Source organism: Maniola jurtina, chromosome 12 (genome assembly GCF_905333055.1).
Source record: "Maniola jurtina chromosome 12, ilManJurt1.1, whole genome shotgun sequence".
In the NCBI taxonomy this organism is placed as follows: domain Eukaryota; kingdom Metazoa; phylum Arthropoda; class Insecta; order Lepidoptera; family Nymphalidae; genus Maniola; species Maniola jurtina.
Window position 1 is genome coordinate 7,999,173 of NC_060040.1, and position 14,546 is coordinate 8,013,718.

The window sequence follows — 14,546 nt, forward strand, 5'->3', positions numbered from 1 at the left end:
TATGGTCCGTATGTTTGCGGTGTCCTACATAATATAAAATTTTATTACCTTAGCCGAAGTATGCCCTAGTTGCAGCTTCCTTCCCTTTCTCGCCTCGTCGTAAACCCAATCTCGTACCACTCTCTGTACTTCAGCTCTTTCAGGATCGAGAAGCCTCAACGCTGTTATGTTCGTTCCGCCATATTTGAACTCTTCCAAGTCTACGCTGTGTAGATCCTTTGTTTGAAGATTATAATTTTAAGTAAGGGATAAAAGTAATCTATAAAAATTAAATAGATTATCATGTATATGGTATCATCACCATTGATAATATTCCCAATTGTATGAGTGATTAAGGGGTGAATACTATCGATTTAATTTTATTTATCGATAAAAATTTTAGATTTCATTTATCGATATTACCTACTTATTATAGTAATTTTTAACATCTCTATAGAAAGGCCAATCGTACACAGACAACTCGAGCAGTCGACTGCAGTCAAATCGTCAACTGCTGAAGCAGTTGACAATCCGGCAAAAGTCGACCGCACGGACACAGCACGGCAATGAACCGTCTCGTGTGGAATGGTTCATGATGCCTGTTAAACAAAAGTGACCCTTAACTTTAAGGTTTTTGATCTTCAATAAGGTTGACAAAAAATTAATTAATTCCTTTGTATGTGTTACTAGCTAACATCCGGCATACATTACAGTATTTACAATGCAACAAGCTGTCCTAAAACTTTATCTTCTTCCTGGCCTTATCCCTACTTACTATTACGACCTACACGTGGGGTCGGCACAATAATATGTCTACTTCTTCCACTCCCTTCTCCTTCAACGTATCATCCACCCCTTTTCACTTTACGTACTAAAACAGTAGGTACTTTACAAACCTTTTTTAAAGTCCCAACAGAAAATTGCACAGTTTCAGGTTTCAACTCAATCGGATGAACGATATAGGTCGGATAAACATTAAATTAATTGATGAGATTATAGGACAGTGCTAATAAATTGACGTAAACCACCTTACCAGGGATGTGATGAGGTAGCTGTGGTAATCCGACATCATGCCGATCTGCTGCGCTTGCTGGAGCACGTCCCTAATCCTCTCAGTGGCGCAGTCTAGCACAATGTGCGATTCCGCTGAGTTCTTTATTTGTTTTAACAACGGCCTACAATAAAGATTCATTTTCATCATATTGTTATAAATCAAGCTACTCACTCTATGTATTCTTTTATCCGACTAACAAGCTTTCTTTGATATAACTAGGAAAATACGATGTAGTAGTGCTTTCATGTGTAAGAAAATTATTTAACAGGGCTCTCTCCGTCACTCATTTCCACTCGTTTCATACAATCGTAGTTCCAATTTCATTTGAATATTAAGCAACCAAAGTCTATACTAATACGTATCACTATTAATTGCGAATCATAATCAACCAATTCCACTATACACGATGCCTGCGAATTCGTCCGAGTGGATTCAGGTTTCAAAAATTCTGTGGGAACTATTTGATTTTCCAGGATAAAAAATAGCCTATGCTACTTACCAGGTCTTTAGCTATATCCAATAATCTATGCATAAAATCAAGTTGATCCGTTGCTCCGTTGGGATTTGATTGAATGACAAACAAACAAACCAATAAAATAAAATTAAAAATTACTAAACAAATACCCTTTCGTATTTATAATATGGGTAGTAATAATATTAACATTCGCTGTAAACGTAAGTACCTATAGTATAAAATGTTTATTCATCGTACAAAAGCTTTGGAAGTTGCCGTTGAACAAAGTCCTATAAATTTTAAATCACACACAGAGATTCGAGAAGATTAAATCTCGTAGGAGCATTAGTTAACCTGTAATCGTGGGAGTCTGGCAGTTGTCTGACGGCGACCGGCAATTCGGAGGGCCCGTGGGCTTTTAATAATTCCTGCAAACGTACTAAGCCTTCGCTGTTCTCGTACACTATCGTGAACGATTTCCAGCCCCAGGCGCGGACGAGGTCGACGTATGCCTGCAATAAAATATACGCTTTGAATCTGTTCACTTTGGCGAACTGTTGCTCTAACATAAATAAAATATTTGATTGTTTTACAGTTGCTTTTTGATTGTACTTTTATACTGTATTGTTATTGTTATACGCATAACCTTTTGTTAGCCTAGTTTTTATCTTGCTAAACTATGCCTGGCTATTTTGCAAAAATAAAATATAAAGTTATCACTCATTCATCGGATCTATATACAGAATCCATTGTGTACCCGTATAAAATCGTGTTTGGTGAAGATAAATATTGTCTGAAAACCAGCCAGTAGGTATTACTTTTAAATTCTAGAATAGATAATATCAGTAGTTTTTGGGTATTAGTTCCCGACGCGTTGAATTAGTCAAGGGGTTTTGAAAAGTAGTTTTTCAGGTCTTCAATGATGGAGAGTTAAGTTCAGAACTTAAATATTATTATTAGCCATCCATATTATACCTTGTCTGAAGGTTGACGAGACAGTTGGTTTAATGCTCGAGGTCTCATCTGGTACAAACTGGGTTAGCCGTTAACTAAGTTTGATACCGTAAGACGATGCGATACTGCATAAGATAATATCCGGGTAAATCTGTTTACGTCACTCAAGTGTAGGCTGCAGGTGGATGCAGCTGATAGTAACTTAAGGAGTTAAGACTTGCTTTACGAACACACATCTACCTATAAGTTAACTAAACCTATAATTTTGCTTATCAAGAGCGTCCATGGTACGTTCTCCAGTGTTCTCCATACCGCATAGGTAAGTATAGTTGTTTTTTTTAATAAAGAATATTAGCCATGCTAAATCATGACTAATGTTTTCCCTTCCCCTCCAACTAAGCGTAAAGCTTGTGATAAGAGTAGGTACGACAATAGTGCAACGGGTAGGGTTTGAACCGCCAGCCTTTCGGAATTCAGTCCGCTCCTCAACCGTTGAGCTATTGAAGCTTTCAGATTTATTCGAGCATTGCTTGGATAGATACTTTTAAATACGTATTATAGTGTACTAAGGGATAATAGGTACTCGTATTGTATGTCTTACGAGGTACAATGCAGTTAGCCTACTTTGTACCAGATGGTACTTTATATATTAAGTGGCATAAACTGAGAGGCAATTTAAACGGGTAGAAGAACATAAATTACTAAGACATTTTCTGGTTCTCGTAGTTTGGTTTTCATTTGAATATTAATAAATCACACTCAATGGTAGAGACACGATCTTGAAACGAATATTAGGTATCTCTTTATGTGTGGTTTGCCAGATCCAAATCTAATTTGGAGTTACAAGTCGAGTTGAACCCATCAGCTACAGTAACAGATTTATTTTTACTTACCTACCTATTGAAATATAACAAAATTATTCAATGAAATAGATCTAATATTATTTAAAATTCATTCAGGTCGATTGGTTCATGTTCAAATGAAAACCAAACTATTGTTCGGAGTTCACTACGGATAAACTCCTAGTTGGACTAAGAATAACCATATATGTATTTGATAAAATGTAAGCTAACCTTGCAAATTAAAGCATTTATTGGTTTTATTATTGAGATTATGAAGTATATTTCGGTTTGGTTTGGGGATAATGACATCTGCACATGGCTGCTTTCTAAATCAAATCATGGATAGTGAGAAAGACTTATTTTGTTAGAATAAGAATTTTGTTGTATTGTTGTATTTAATTAGATTATAATAGGGCTGACATGTACTTTAATGTATCAAAGCCCTTAAATAAATAAAGAAAAAAAAAAAAAAAACTTTGCAAAGCCACCACATCACTTGTTACTCACTTACCCGACTCAGTGCAGCTGGATGTGGATACAAGTTGACAAGACAGGACTCGCGTCTGGTCCGGTAGTCCCACCGAGTCTCAAGATGGGGTAATTCCATCGTGTCACATATAGACTGGACATGCGCCGCCGCTGGAGCCGACTGGGGCCCGAAGATGGCCGCTACGCCACTTCGAAGGAGGTGGCACACTACGTAAACATTTTTGATGGATTCACCCTTATGAACAGATCTTACCTGCCTACTTACAGTACGCGACAGGTTGAGATGGCAATCGGGGTATGAGACAGGGGGGACACCCCGCACACTCGCACGTCGACATTCCACCTACACGCGCGAAACGTTTCGCGTCATCATTCCTCATACGGTTTGGTGGCTAAGGTTTGGAATACTTTTCCGCGATCTGTGTTTCCTGCCAATTACAATCCGGGTATCTTTAAAACAAGAGTGAATAGGTGCCTTCTAGGTAAACGCGTCCCACCTTAGACCACATCATCACTTTACATCAGGTGTGATAGTGGTCAAGCACTTGCCTATAATGAATAAAAGTAAAAAATAATTACTCTCGCAATCCCGCAACAGGTTAGCACGGGGGCTGTGCGGGTGTGCGGGGCGTCTCCACTCCCCACTCCGATTACCATGTCGAACTGTCGCAAACTATACTTAGGTATGTTGATAACCTTATACCATAGAGTATGGATGGTGATTATAATCTAACTCTAAACTACGAATAACTAAAATATAGCAACATCACCTTCAGTAACAATAGCGTCGTGACGTAAACACTCTCCACATCTATGTATGTACAAAGATGGTACAAAGCAAACAGCCATTTGTATACCTATCTGTCTACTTTATTATTACCTACGTACCTATCCATCTATCTTATCCACTCTGAATAATACAGAATACATCTTTATTATATACTTACCGACACAAGCGTAATTCGGAATAAATGATATTATTGTTCTTGCAGCATATTTTTGGGGTTCTAATTTATGCGTATCCAGCATTAATCAATTGTTTTGACGGCAAAGGAAAAATTCGTGGGGAAACCTGCATCTCTGAGAGTTCTTAGTGTTCTTCATAGTGTTCTAAAAAGGTGTGTGAAAGTCTGTTAATTAGCGCTTGGTCAGCGTGGCGGACTGTGACCTAACCCTTTCGTCTATGTTGTACCTTTTCATTAGGAAAACTGTAAAAACATTTCAGAAAAATGATACTTAGGCACTATTTTGTTCTCAGCATTATGAGCGGCTTATGAATTACGAAAAATCGAGTTCATAAATAACATTCGATTTTAGTTTCGAAGAAAAAACTGTAGAACTATAATGTCGTAAAGTTCGTTTTATGCGGTATTTGGAAAACAACAAACGGTGGTAAAGTAAATAATATTATAGGCACGTAAACACTTTATAGTTTCAGGTTTATAAAGCTCCGGTCAAATTGGTGCGGATTTCGTACAGTTTGAGAGCTTTTGACCTTTTATGTCATCGGAACTTGTGTTTTACGTGCGTGAGTTGGTTTGGGTAATAGCAGACAAACAATTTTGTAAAAATATCTCAACTGTCTGCACTCTTTCCACGTCTACATTTTAGAGGTCATATCTTGATAATTTGTCTTTAAAATCTTTTATAACAAAATTCCGCAATCAATTTTGGACTTGCCTTTACATAAGTTTAAAAAATCTATTGAAACTATGCTCCTGAGAAAAGTATATTATTATACAATCGAAGATTATGTAAATGATAAAATAGCCTGGACTTTAATGACTTTTATACATGGCATAATATTGTATATCAAATCTTTGAAAAGAGCAACCGCCGAGATTCTTGCTGGTTCTTCTCGGTAGGAAAGGCATTCCGAACCAGTGGTAGATGCTCTTGACGATTCAAAAGTACTTGTAAAAGTCTAATCGAATAAAATATTTTGAATGTTGCCTTTTGTGAATATGTAAGTACATTTATTTACAATAAATTTTTATGTAGTAACCCTATCTCACTTTATGCTGTTATATATTTTGTATTGTTTATGCCTTTTTAAGTTTAAATTAATTTGGTTTAAATATAAGTAAATTCAATTCGATGCGGTTTTGTTATTGTGAAACTCTACATTCCGCGCATTTACCGTAATTTGACCCAAACTTTAAAATAAATATTGGAATATCGTGGTACAGTAACTATTAAATAGGAAAAGATGAGCAGTGGTAGGTACTTAGTTGCACCCAAGAATAAAATATGAAAATATAAGGCTGCAGTCACTTTAGGAATGCCAAGAAATTGTAATGGAACGTAGTTTTGTTTTCTTTCCTGCACTAACTCCTTTCTCCTCTCCATTCTCCGAGTCATAAATTAATAAGTTGTTTCAAATAAAGTTGGCAGCCCTAGTTCACGTAAATGCAGTAAAGTTTGCGGTATTAAAGCTGTAAATTCAGGGGTGTGAACGGACAAGTGTTCAATGATTGGATGCGGTTTATCTGCTGGTAACAGACGGTCCTAGTACACAATATTATGCAAATGAACTCGACTTCTCCAAAACCATTAGGTGAATGCTTAAACAAAACATACTACTTAGTAAGATAAATGTAAGTACGCCAATGTCTGGAAAGCTGCTTAGCTTCAACACGCCAAGTACCTATCCTTAGTCACTTGGAAATTGGTATACTTATCTAATATTGTTAGTCTTACAGATGTTTATAGCATTCTAAGTGCCTACGCCGTGGTAAATAATTTCGCACAACGATGTACCTACGGGAATTTCATTCGTTTATTTCCAGAATGCCGAATATTCGGCGAGTATTCCTACACAAAAATGCTGCTATGTATGTACATACTTATTAGTATATGTACTATGCACATACTTAAGTAGTTAGAAGGTATAACCTACCTACCTACTAATCTAACAATAATAAGCCTTTTCACAATTCACACTTTAAATAGTTCTGCGTTTACTTATGTATATTTAACTAGTATTAACTAGTTGTTGCCTGCGACTTCGTCTGCGACCCGCGGGAACTGTCTTTTCCCGTGGATTTTCCAAAAAATTCTTTCATGTAAATCTTGTCCTAACAATCAAACACAACAAAAAAAGAAATATCCAATTTGGTCCAGTCGATCTCAAGTTATGGCGTGACCAAGGGAAATAGGGATTCATTTTTATATATAAGAAGAAGATTATTATTCTCATGTCGATTTTTCGGTAGTGTAATTCGAACAGATATATACCTACTCTTACTTAGTTATAAATGATAGATTTCTACAATACAATATTTACAAATACATATCTAGGTACCAGGTACTATGACTATGTTCTACGAATCGTCATGATTTCTGAATTACGCACGGTGATTACTTTTATAAACATAATATGTAAACAGCCAAAAATTCAACCGATTATTGCATAAAAAAGCTTTATTTTAAGACGGCTCCTATACGAAATGGGGGGCTATGAAGTGGAGATGGAATTCGACGCTATATGTCAAACATGGCTACATAATAGAAACTTAGACTTGTGTATTATTTCAGTAATATCCTGCACTTAAGAGGGCTCTCTCCGTCACTCGTTTCCACTCGTTTCATACAATCGTAGTTCCAATTTCATTTGAATATTAAGCAACCAAAGTCCATGAAATTTTGCAGACATATTCTAGAAACTAATATCTATGTCTGTGGTTTTCCAGATTTCTGTTAAAATACAAGGTTTCAAAGTTACGCGGTCTTAAAATTTTCATACAAAACTTTGAGCCCCTGTAATTTTAAAACTACATATTTTTAGAAAAATCTAAAACACCACAGACACAGATATTAGTTTCTAGAATATGTCTGCAAAATTTCATGGACTTTGGTTGCTTATTATTCAAATGAAATTGGAACTACGATTGTATGAAACGAGTGGAAATGAGTGACGGAGAGAGCCCTGTTAAAGAACAAGTACAAAAATTAAATAAATATCATAAAAAACGAAATCATTTCATTTTTAATGCACATCACATCAGTATTTCTAACATAACTTCACAATAAATAATAGTGAAGCGGACTTCTTGCGTTATTGTTCTCAGCGTTTTAACAGGCGAGCGTCTCGAGGTCTTAGTTCGGTTCGCTTAGCTAGTTATTCTATAAGCTACTAACCTCGTTTGGATGCGTGAAAACTATCTTGCGGCGATATAGTTTCAACTTGCGCGAGTAGCTTGGCACGTGGCAAAACCGCGCGATCTGCATTCACCCTCTCCACGGCGTAACGGAATGCCACCTCCTGTTTGTCATCCTCGGGGTGGAAAAGTCCCCCTAGTGAAATGTAAATAATGTAGTTAACATAATTATACAACGCATGATATTAACCTAATGCAATAGGATGTACATTGGTTAACCTAATAGGATGTCTAATAATATGTACCTATATAAAATCTCATTCAATATCAAACATTACATCCCTTAGCAGTCGTGTAAATTTAATACAATCTAATCAAATCAAATTTAATCAAGCGTGCTCCATCTTAGGCTACATCATCACTTGCCAGTAGGTCTGATTGCAGCCAAGCGCTAGTCTATAAAAACAGTAAAAAGTTACTGACTAACTTATCAAGTTCCCAAACAAATAAATACCTAAACTTTTTGATAAAATGTTTCTTCATATAAAATTAGTTAAAAAAACTAATTGGCTCATGATTGGCCCCTTCGGCCTTATCGCTCCCACACGTCTCGTATTGCCCCTTCAGCACTTCAGTCACCTTGCTTAAAAACTTTTAATGAGAACCAGGGCGATATGAATACGTGATATTGAATAGGTTTATTTAGTTTATACCTGACTCCTGGTATTCTGGAATGTTCCTTAATTAATATTATTTTATGTCTTGTTATTAAATACTAGACATTCACGATTTCATCGGCATGGATTTAGGTTTTTAACAAATCCGTGGGAATTCTTTGATTGTCCGAAATATGTAGTAGGTAACTTTCGTGAAAATCTCTTAAATGGATGGCCCGTGATATGGTAGGAGACGGATAAACACACTGTCGCACTTATAATATTAGTATGGATAAAGATTTTACGATCATCCCTGCGACATTCTGGATAAGTGATATGCCTGATATGCATTATTTATTTTGCCGAATTTATGCTCACATAAAAGCACCTACACAAAATGAGGAAAAGACGAACGAGTAGGTAAATAATGGAAAAGGAAATGTAATCAAACCCCAATAGGATCCCTAACTGTTATTATAGATGCTTACCTATTCTTATAGTATCTGGCAGAGCGGAGAGGTGGCCAAACAATAAAACGAGAAAAACGGCCTTTGTTCCTCTCATTCTGTAACAAGGAGAAACAAGTTGCATTAAACTTTCAAATTGGAACTCTGTAGTAGCTAATTAGTAACATTGTGATCGTACGGGGTTGTTTTTGTAACCTAGCTTATGTATGTGATACAGGGTCTTTTTCATTTTGATAATGAAAGTTGCTCTGATTCAAATTGAAAAATCTAACGTTGGATATCCTTAAAAATAGCAATAAAATTGGTCAAAATAAGTTAACGAAAACGTGACGCGCGGCGTAGTACGTTTGTAGTAGGTACGTACGTTTCGTTATTTAATTCCTAGCGTAAGTTGAGTGTAACCAAAGGCTTATTAATAATATTTCAAAACAAAAAACTTCCATATAACTTACTTAATTTCAAGAAAAAAAAATCGATTGCACATTTAAAACAATAAAATTTCCCTGTACTTACTTATTCACTTTTAAAAATTTAGTGGTCATAATTCATATTAAAATCGCAACCTTATTGTTTAGTTAAAGTTGGTCAATAATAAAAAGACTTATAAAGCCTAGTTTGGTTTAGTATTAACTGTGGTATTATAATCGTCTATTTATGTACTTATTTGCGTGGCAGGTATCAATAGACCGACCATAATCACACTTTTGCATCAAAGTTTATATTCTTACTTTTATCACAATTGGTCCAGTAAAACCTAATAACTAAATAAACAAAATAAAATTTGACCTGAATTTCAGGCGGGTGGAGCTGAAGGTAAAATGGAATGTAAAATGAAATTTAATTAATTGGGTAAGTAAGGATTTACAGGCAGTACATAATTCAATGAAAGAAATACAATAAAAACAAATATATCTAAGGGGTTTTTGAAACGGGTTTCTCTCATGTTATTTTATCAAATATGTATAATATTATGGTTAAGGCGAGCGTTCACCTCAGGGTTCAGAGCAAGAGCCGAAATAACGTGGAAAAGATCAATCATGCCCCATAGCCAGAGAGTTGACGCGTCCTAGAGTCAGTAATGTCCCGTAAAAGGAGGCCAGTCGCGTTTTTTTACCTGACTGCGGCAAAGCCAAAAGGAAGGGTTATGATTTTAGCAGTCTATGTATGTATGTATGTATGTATGTATGTATGTATGTGTGTGTGTTTGTATCCAGATTCTGTGTGTTCCACCGTAGCGCCTAAACTACTGGGCCGATTTTGATGAATGAGGTGTCAATCAATTCGTCGTCAAAGTTCGGGTGACATAAGCTATATTTTATATGAAAAACATTGACCTAACGGATGTTACATGAAAAAAAGTGGGGGTCTCCAAATTTTTTTGTTTGCTATTGTATCGAGTGGGGTGTCAAATGAAAGAGGAGAAAATTCTGAGTTCATAAATATAACTGTAGGTACTACAACATTAAAATATACCAAGAGACAGAAAAACAATTTTACTATAGTATTTCAGCGTTTATTAATACGATCGCAGTCGTGTTTTAGTTTTTAACTTCACCTTGTTATTTATTACTCAGTAGATTGGCGTTGGACCAGCTTTTAATCTGTCTATCCTGGTTTTATTACATGTAATGACGTAGCTAATAAGTTAATTAACCAGGTTATAACGAGGACATAATTATTATGGTTCAGTTTTTCAGTTAGATAGAGCTAATTTCGAGAAAGAAGTAGAGGTTGAATCTAATTCAACTGGGCAACGTTCAGAAAATTAAAAGACAGTTTTTCGTCAAAATTCCACAATGTCTGAAGATGATGTCTTAGGATAGTGTATGTTGCCAGTGATGATATATGGTCTGAAATATAGTCGCTAACTATAGGTTTGGATGGATAGGGGGATGAAAAGAGCTATGCTCGGAGTTTCCCTGTTCCCGGCTCTAGTAATATGACATCTCTCTGCACCGTAGCTGTCTTTGATCTTTCATTACTTGGGAATTTCCCAATATTGCTTACTTGGCTGGCTAATTTAATTGGAGATGCGTTATTGGACTTGCCTATCTCATTAATTTGTTTTTCATCACTATAACCAGTATAAGTAGCTCTTTTGGCTTTTGAAATGTTTAATCAATTGACCATTCTTTTTCTTCTTCGTCATAACATCTTGGCAGAGCGGTCGTGGACAAGAAGTGACGATTTTGGGGGCAGATGTTATACGCCTCACGAGCATTCGGCACTCCTCCCTGCTGGCCGATAGTCTGCAGGTGTACTCGTGCACGGCACCGTCCACAGCGGACTTAATTTGGTCGGGTCCATCCCGTAGGTCGACCTCTGGTCGGACCTTTGGTCGGACCTTTGGTCGGACCTTCGGTCGGACCTTTGGTAGGGTTTGGTCGGACCTTTCTCGCCGTTTGGTACCTTCCATCTCCACCTTGCCCTGCATTACAAGACGCACAATGGAGTCACTCTCACGCACGATCAATTGCCCATTATAATTATTTAGTTGTTACACAAATATTACATTCAAACAACAAAAACATATAGAAAACAAAGTGCGCAAAGGCGGTTTTGTCACTAAAAGTCATATCTTTGCTGATAATAAAACTTAACCATACCTATACACATATCTATAAATAGTTAAGGAATACAAAATAAGGATAATGTACACACAGATTATTATAAATGAGAATAAGTATACAAAAAAGAATTACAAATACAAAAAGCTAAAATTCATTCTAAGAAAATAAAGAGACCGAAGGTGAGTCTTTATTGGTGACTACGCAAACAATTTTTTTTTAAATATTGCTTATTATGCAGGTCTCTATTTTCTCAAACGATTTAATTACAGACGTTTTTAAGAGTAACATCAAATAAGTAAAAATAAATAGAATACTTAGAATTCTGTAAAGAAAGAAAAACAATATTTGTTTACTTTAGCATAACCAGCGAAAACAAAACACAGATGATAATTTCATTATTTATAATTATTTGATCCAAATAGAATTATATTCTCCTATGTGCATTGAGATGATTGTCGGAAATCTCGTAAGAGTTTTTCTTAGTGTTTGCCATCCTAAATGTCATGCTATGATGAATCTTGTTAAAAATCTTGAATCACCCTTTACGATTTTCCGTTTCAAGATTATATTGTTAATGTTTGAAATAATAAAAGCATCCTGTAGTTTAAAATTCAAATACTTACCTGTTCTACCTAATGTAAATATAAAACAAACAAGAGTGAAGTTTTGTAAATAACCTTTGGTGGCCATTTCGCCTAATTTAATTACAACAATACAGATTCAAGCATACCTGTTTGTTATTTGGAATTCAAAGACTAGAAGAATTTGTAGGCCAGAGAAACATCTTCATAGTCCCTGCTCTTAATTATTTTATTAAGTAACATCATTCACAAACACGAATCACAGAGAGGAATGTTCGTTGCAGCGATCCCGGCAGTATCGATTTTGTTAGAGTTAGATAGCACCTCGAAGCACTAGATTTTCTTGAGTGTAAACTTGATTTAATTTTGATTGGGTATCGATTTGTATTCAAGTTCGAGTGAGTATATGGGAGTATAGGCCATGTAGGAAACGGCCGTCCGCGCGGGTGGCGTCGAAAACCTGGCTCTGGCGGGGCAAAGCGCAAGCAGCTTACTGGGCATGCGCGCAACCCTACCCGATTACCATACAAATTTTTAGGATTTTTAAAGGAGGCTCCTACAACAAAATTAAATAATAACATTTAATGTGAGAGATTATTATTATTATTAACAAAGGTGACAGCCTGGTGGTTAGCAACAGACGGAAACGTTTAAGTGCGGAAACCAGCCCAGAAAGATAAGAAAAGAAGCCTGGTGGTTAATACATCTGCCTCTTATTCGGGGGGTCCGGGCTCTAATCCCGGGTACGCACCTCTAACTTCTCTGAGTTATGAGTAATTTTAAATAAATATCACTTACTTTAACGGGAGGGAAAACATAGTGAGGAAACCATAATGTTCTCAAAGGTGTATGAAGTCTGCTAATCCGCATTTGGCCAGCGTGGTAGACTATGCCCGAAAACTTATTCTAAGAGAAACCCCTTGCTCATTATTGAGCAGGTGACGAGGTAGCTGACGCCCGCGACTTCATCCGTGTGGATTTAGGTTTTTTATGATTTAGGTTATGAAATCCCGTAGGAACTCTTTGATTTTCCGGGATAAAAAGTAGCCTATGTGCTAATCCAGGATATTATCTATCTCCATTCCGAATTTCAGCCAAATCCGTCCAGTAGTTTTTGCGTGAAGGAGTAACAAACATACACACACACATACAAACTTTCGCCTTTATAACATTAGTGTGATATTACACTAAACTTTTAATTTTTTTCATTAACAAGGGCCTCGTGAAAAAAGGTTTGGTTAAGAAAAAATCAAATAACAGATTTTATTTATTACGTTTTTAGAGACAGGTTTTGGTAAAAAGTGACTGTCATTTATTTCGTGATTTAAACAATATATAGGCAGAAAAAGTTCATAATGAAGGACAATGTGTCCTAAAGAACGGGGAAGTTATTAGATGATCCTGTAACTAACGAAGAACTGCCTACCAAAAATATTTTTTTAACCCTTTTCGTAAAACATTGTCAAAATATTAATTGGCCACCCTCCAACATGGAAATGAAGACTTGTGCCGATTGCCTTGGAAACTTTATAGTTTACTTAAACGAACGAACTTCGTGCTTGTTTTTCTTTTTCTTTTGGAAAATTTACAATGGTGTGCATAAGCTTTTACTTTTAGGTAGATGAACATAAAATAGAAAAATCTTTTTTTTGTGATTTTTCCTTTAATAAGTTTGGTTTCTGTCGTAAAAGGGTTACAAAGAAGAAGACTTTTGCATTTAACTACTGTCCGACAGGACGAACAGTTCTGAATTCTAATTTATGAGTTTAGTAGATGTTTGTGTTTGTTAGTTTTCGGTTTCCTCATAATTCTTCTTTTTAGACGTTGATAAATAGGCCTCGTTGATACAGTTCTATATTGGTATTTTTAAGGTCTCCATTTTTTGAATTTATTGCGAGAAATTGATGTTGCTTAGTTGAAAATTTGCCAAAAAGTTGCCCTTTAAAGCTTGGTATCAGAATGGTACGTGCTTGATACGGATTAAATGAAAACATCTTTAAGCTTAAGACGTGGTGGCGACAGGTGATTGATGATTTCAATCTATTTCCTTTAACAAAACTGCCTGGAATTTCTACTATTGCCTGTTTCAAATGGCATCCTTAAGAGTAGGTATTTTGAATTATTACTGTTACAAGAGTTTTTAACATCATTGTATAAAATTTCTATATTAGAACATAATTATATGGAAATTATCTCCCTAAGACCTGTTTTAACGGGGTTGAGATTTTTTAGCGTTAGTATCCGTATTACTTACTCACTTATCTATTTTTCTATTGTTCAATCTAATTTTTTATTTTATGTAGGAATAAGTATTCTTTATATACTTAATCCTACATTAAGATGATAAGGAATATTATATTAATGCTGAAAATCCTAATGACGCGACTCTCATTAAAAATT

At 35.7% G+C, this 14,546-nt stretch overlaps 1 protein-coding gene across 6 annotated transcripts in view; it reads right to left on the reverse strand.

The window, feature by feature from the left end:
• The window catches only part of LOC123870525 (glutamate receptor ionotropic, kainate 2), a 33,764-nt gene extending 21,164 nt beyond the window's left edge, over positions 1-12,600 (reverse strand). For all 6 annotated transcript variants that reach the window (XM_045913869.1, XM_045913867.1, XM_045913870.1 and 3 more), the window contains exons 1-7: positions 12,296-12,600; positions 9,017-9,093; positions 7,913-8,068; positions 3,795-3,979; positions 1,842-1,999; positions 1,013-1,154; positions 49-216 (exon numbers count right to left, since the gene is read on the reverse strand). In XM_045913869.1, coding sequence (XP_045769825.1) covers positions 49-216; positions 1,013-1,154; positions 1,842-1,999; positions 3,795-3,979; positions 7,913-8,068; positions 9,017-9,092 — 885 coding nt within the window. In that variant the 5' untranslated portion in view covers position 9,093; positions 12,296-12,600. The remainder of the gene's footprint in view (positions 1-48; positions 217-1,012; positions 1,155-1,841; positions 2,000-3,794; positions 3,980-7,912; positions 8,069-9,016; positions 9,094-12,295) is intronic.
• Between the last annotated feature and the right edge of the window lie 1,946 nt (positions 12,601-14,546).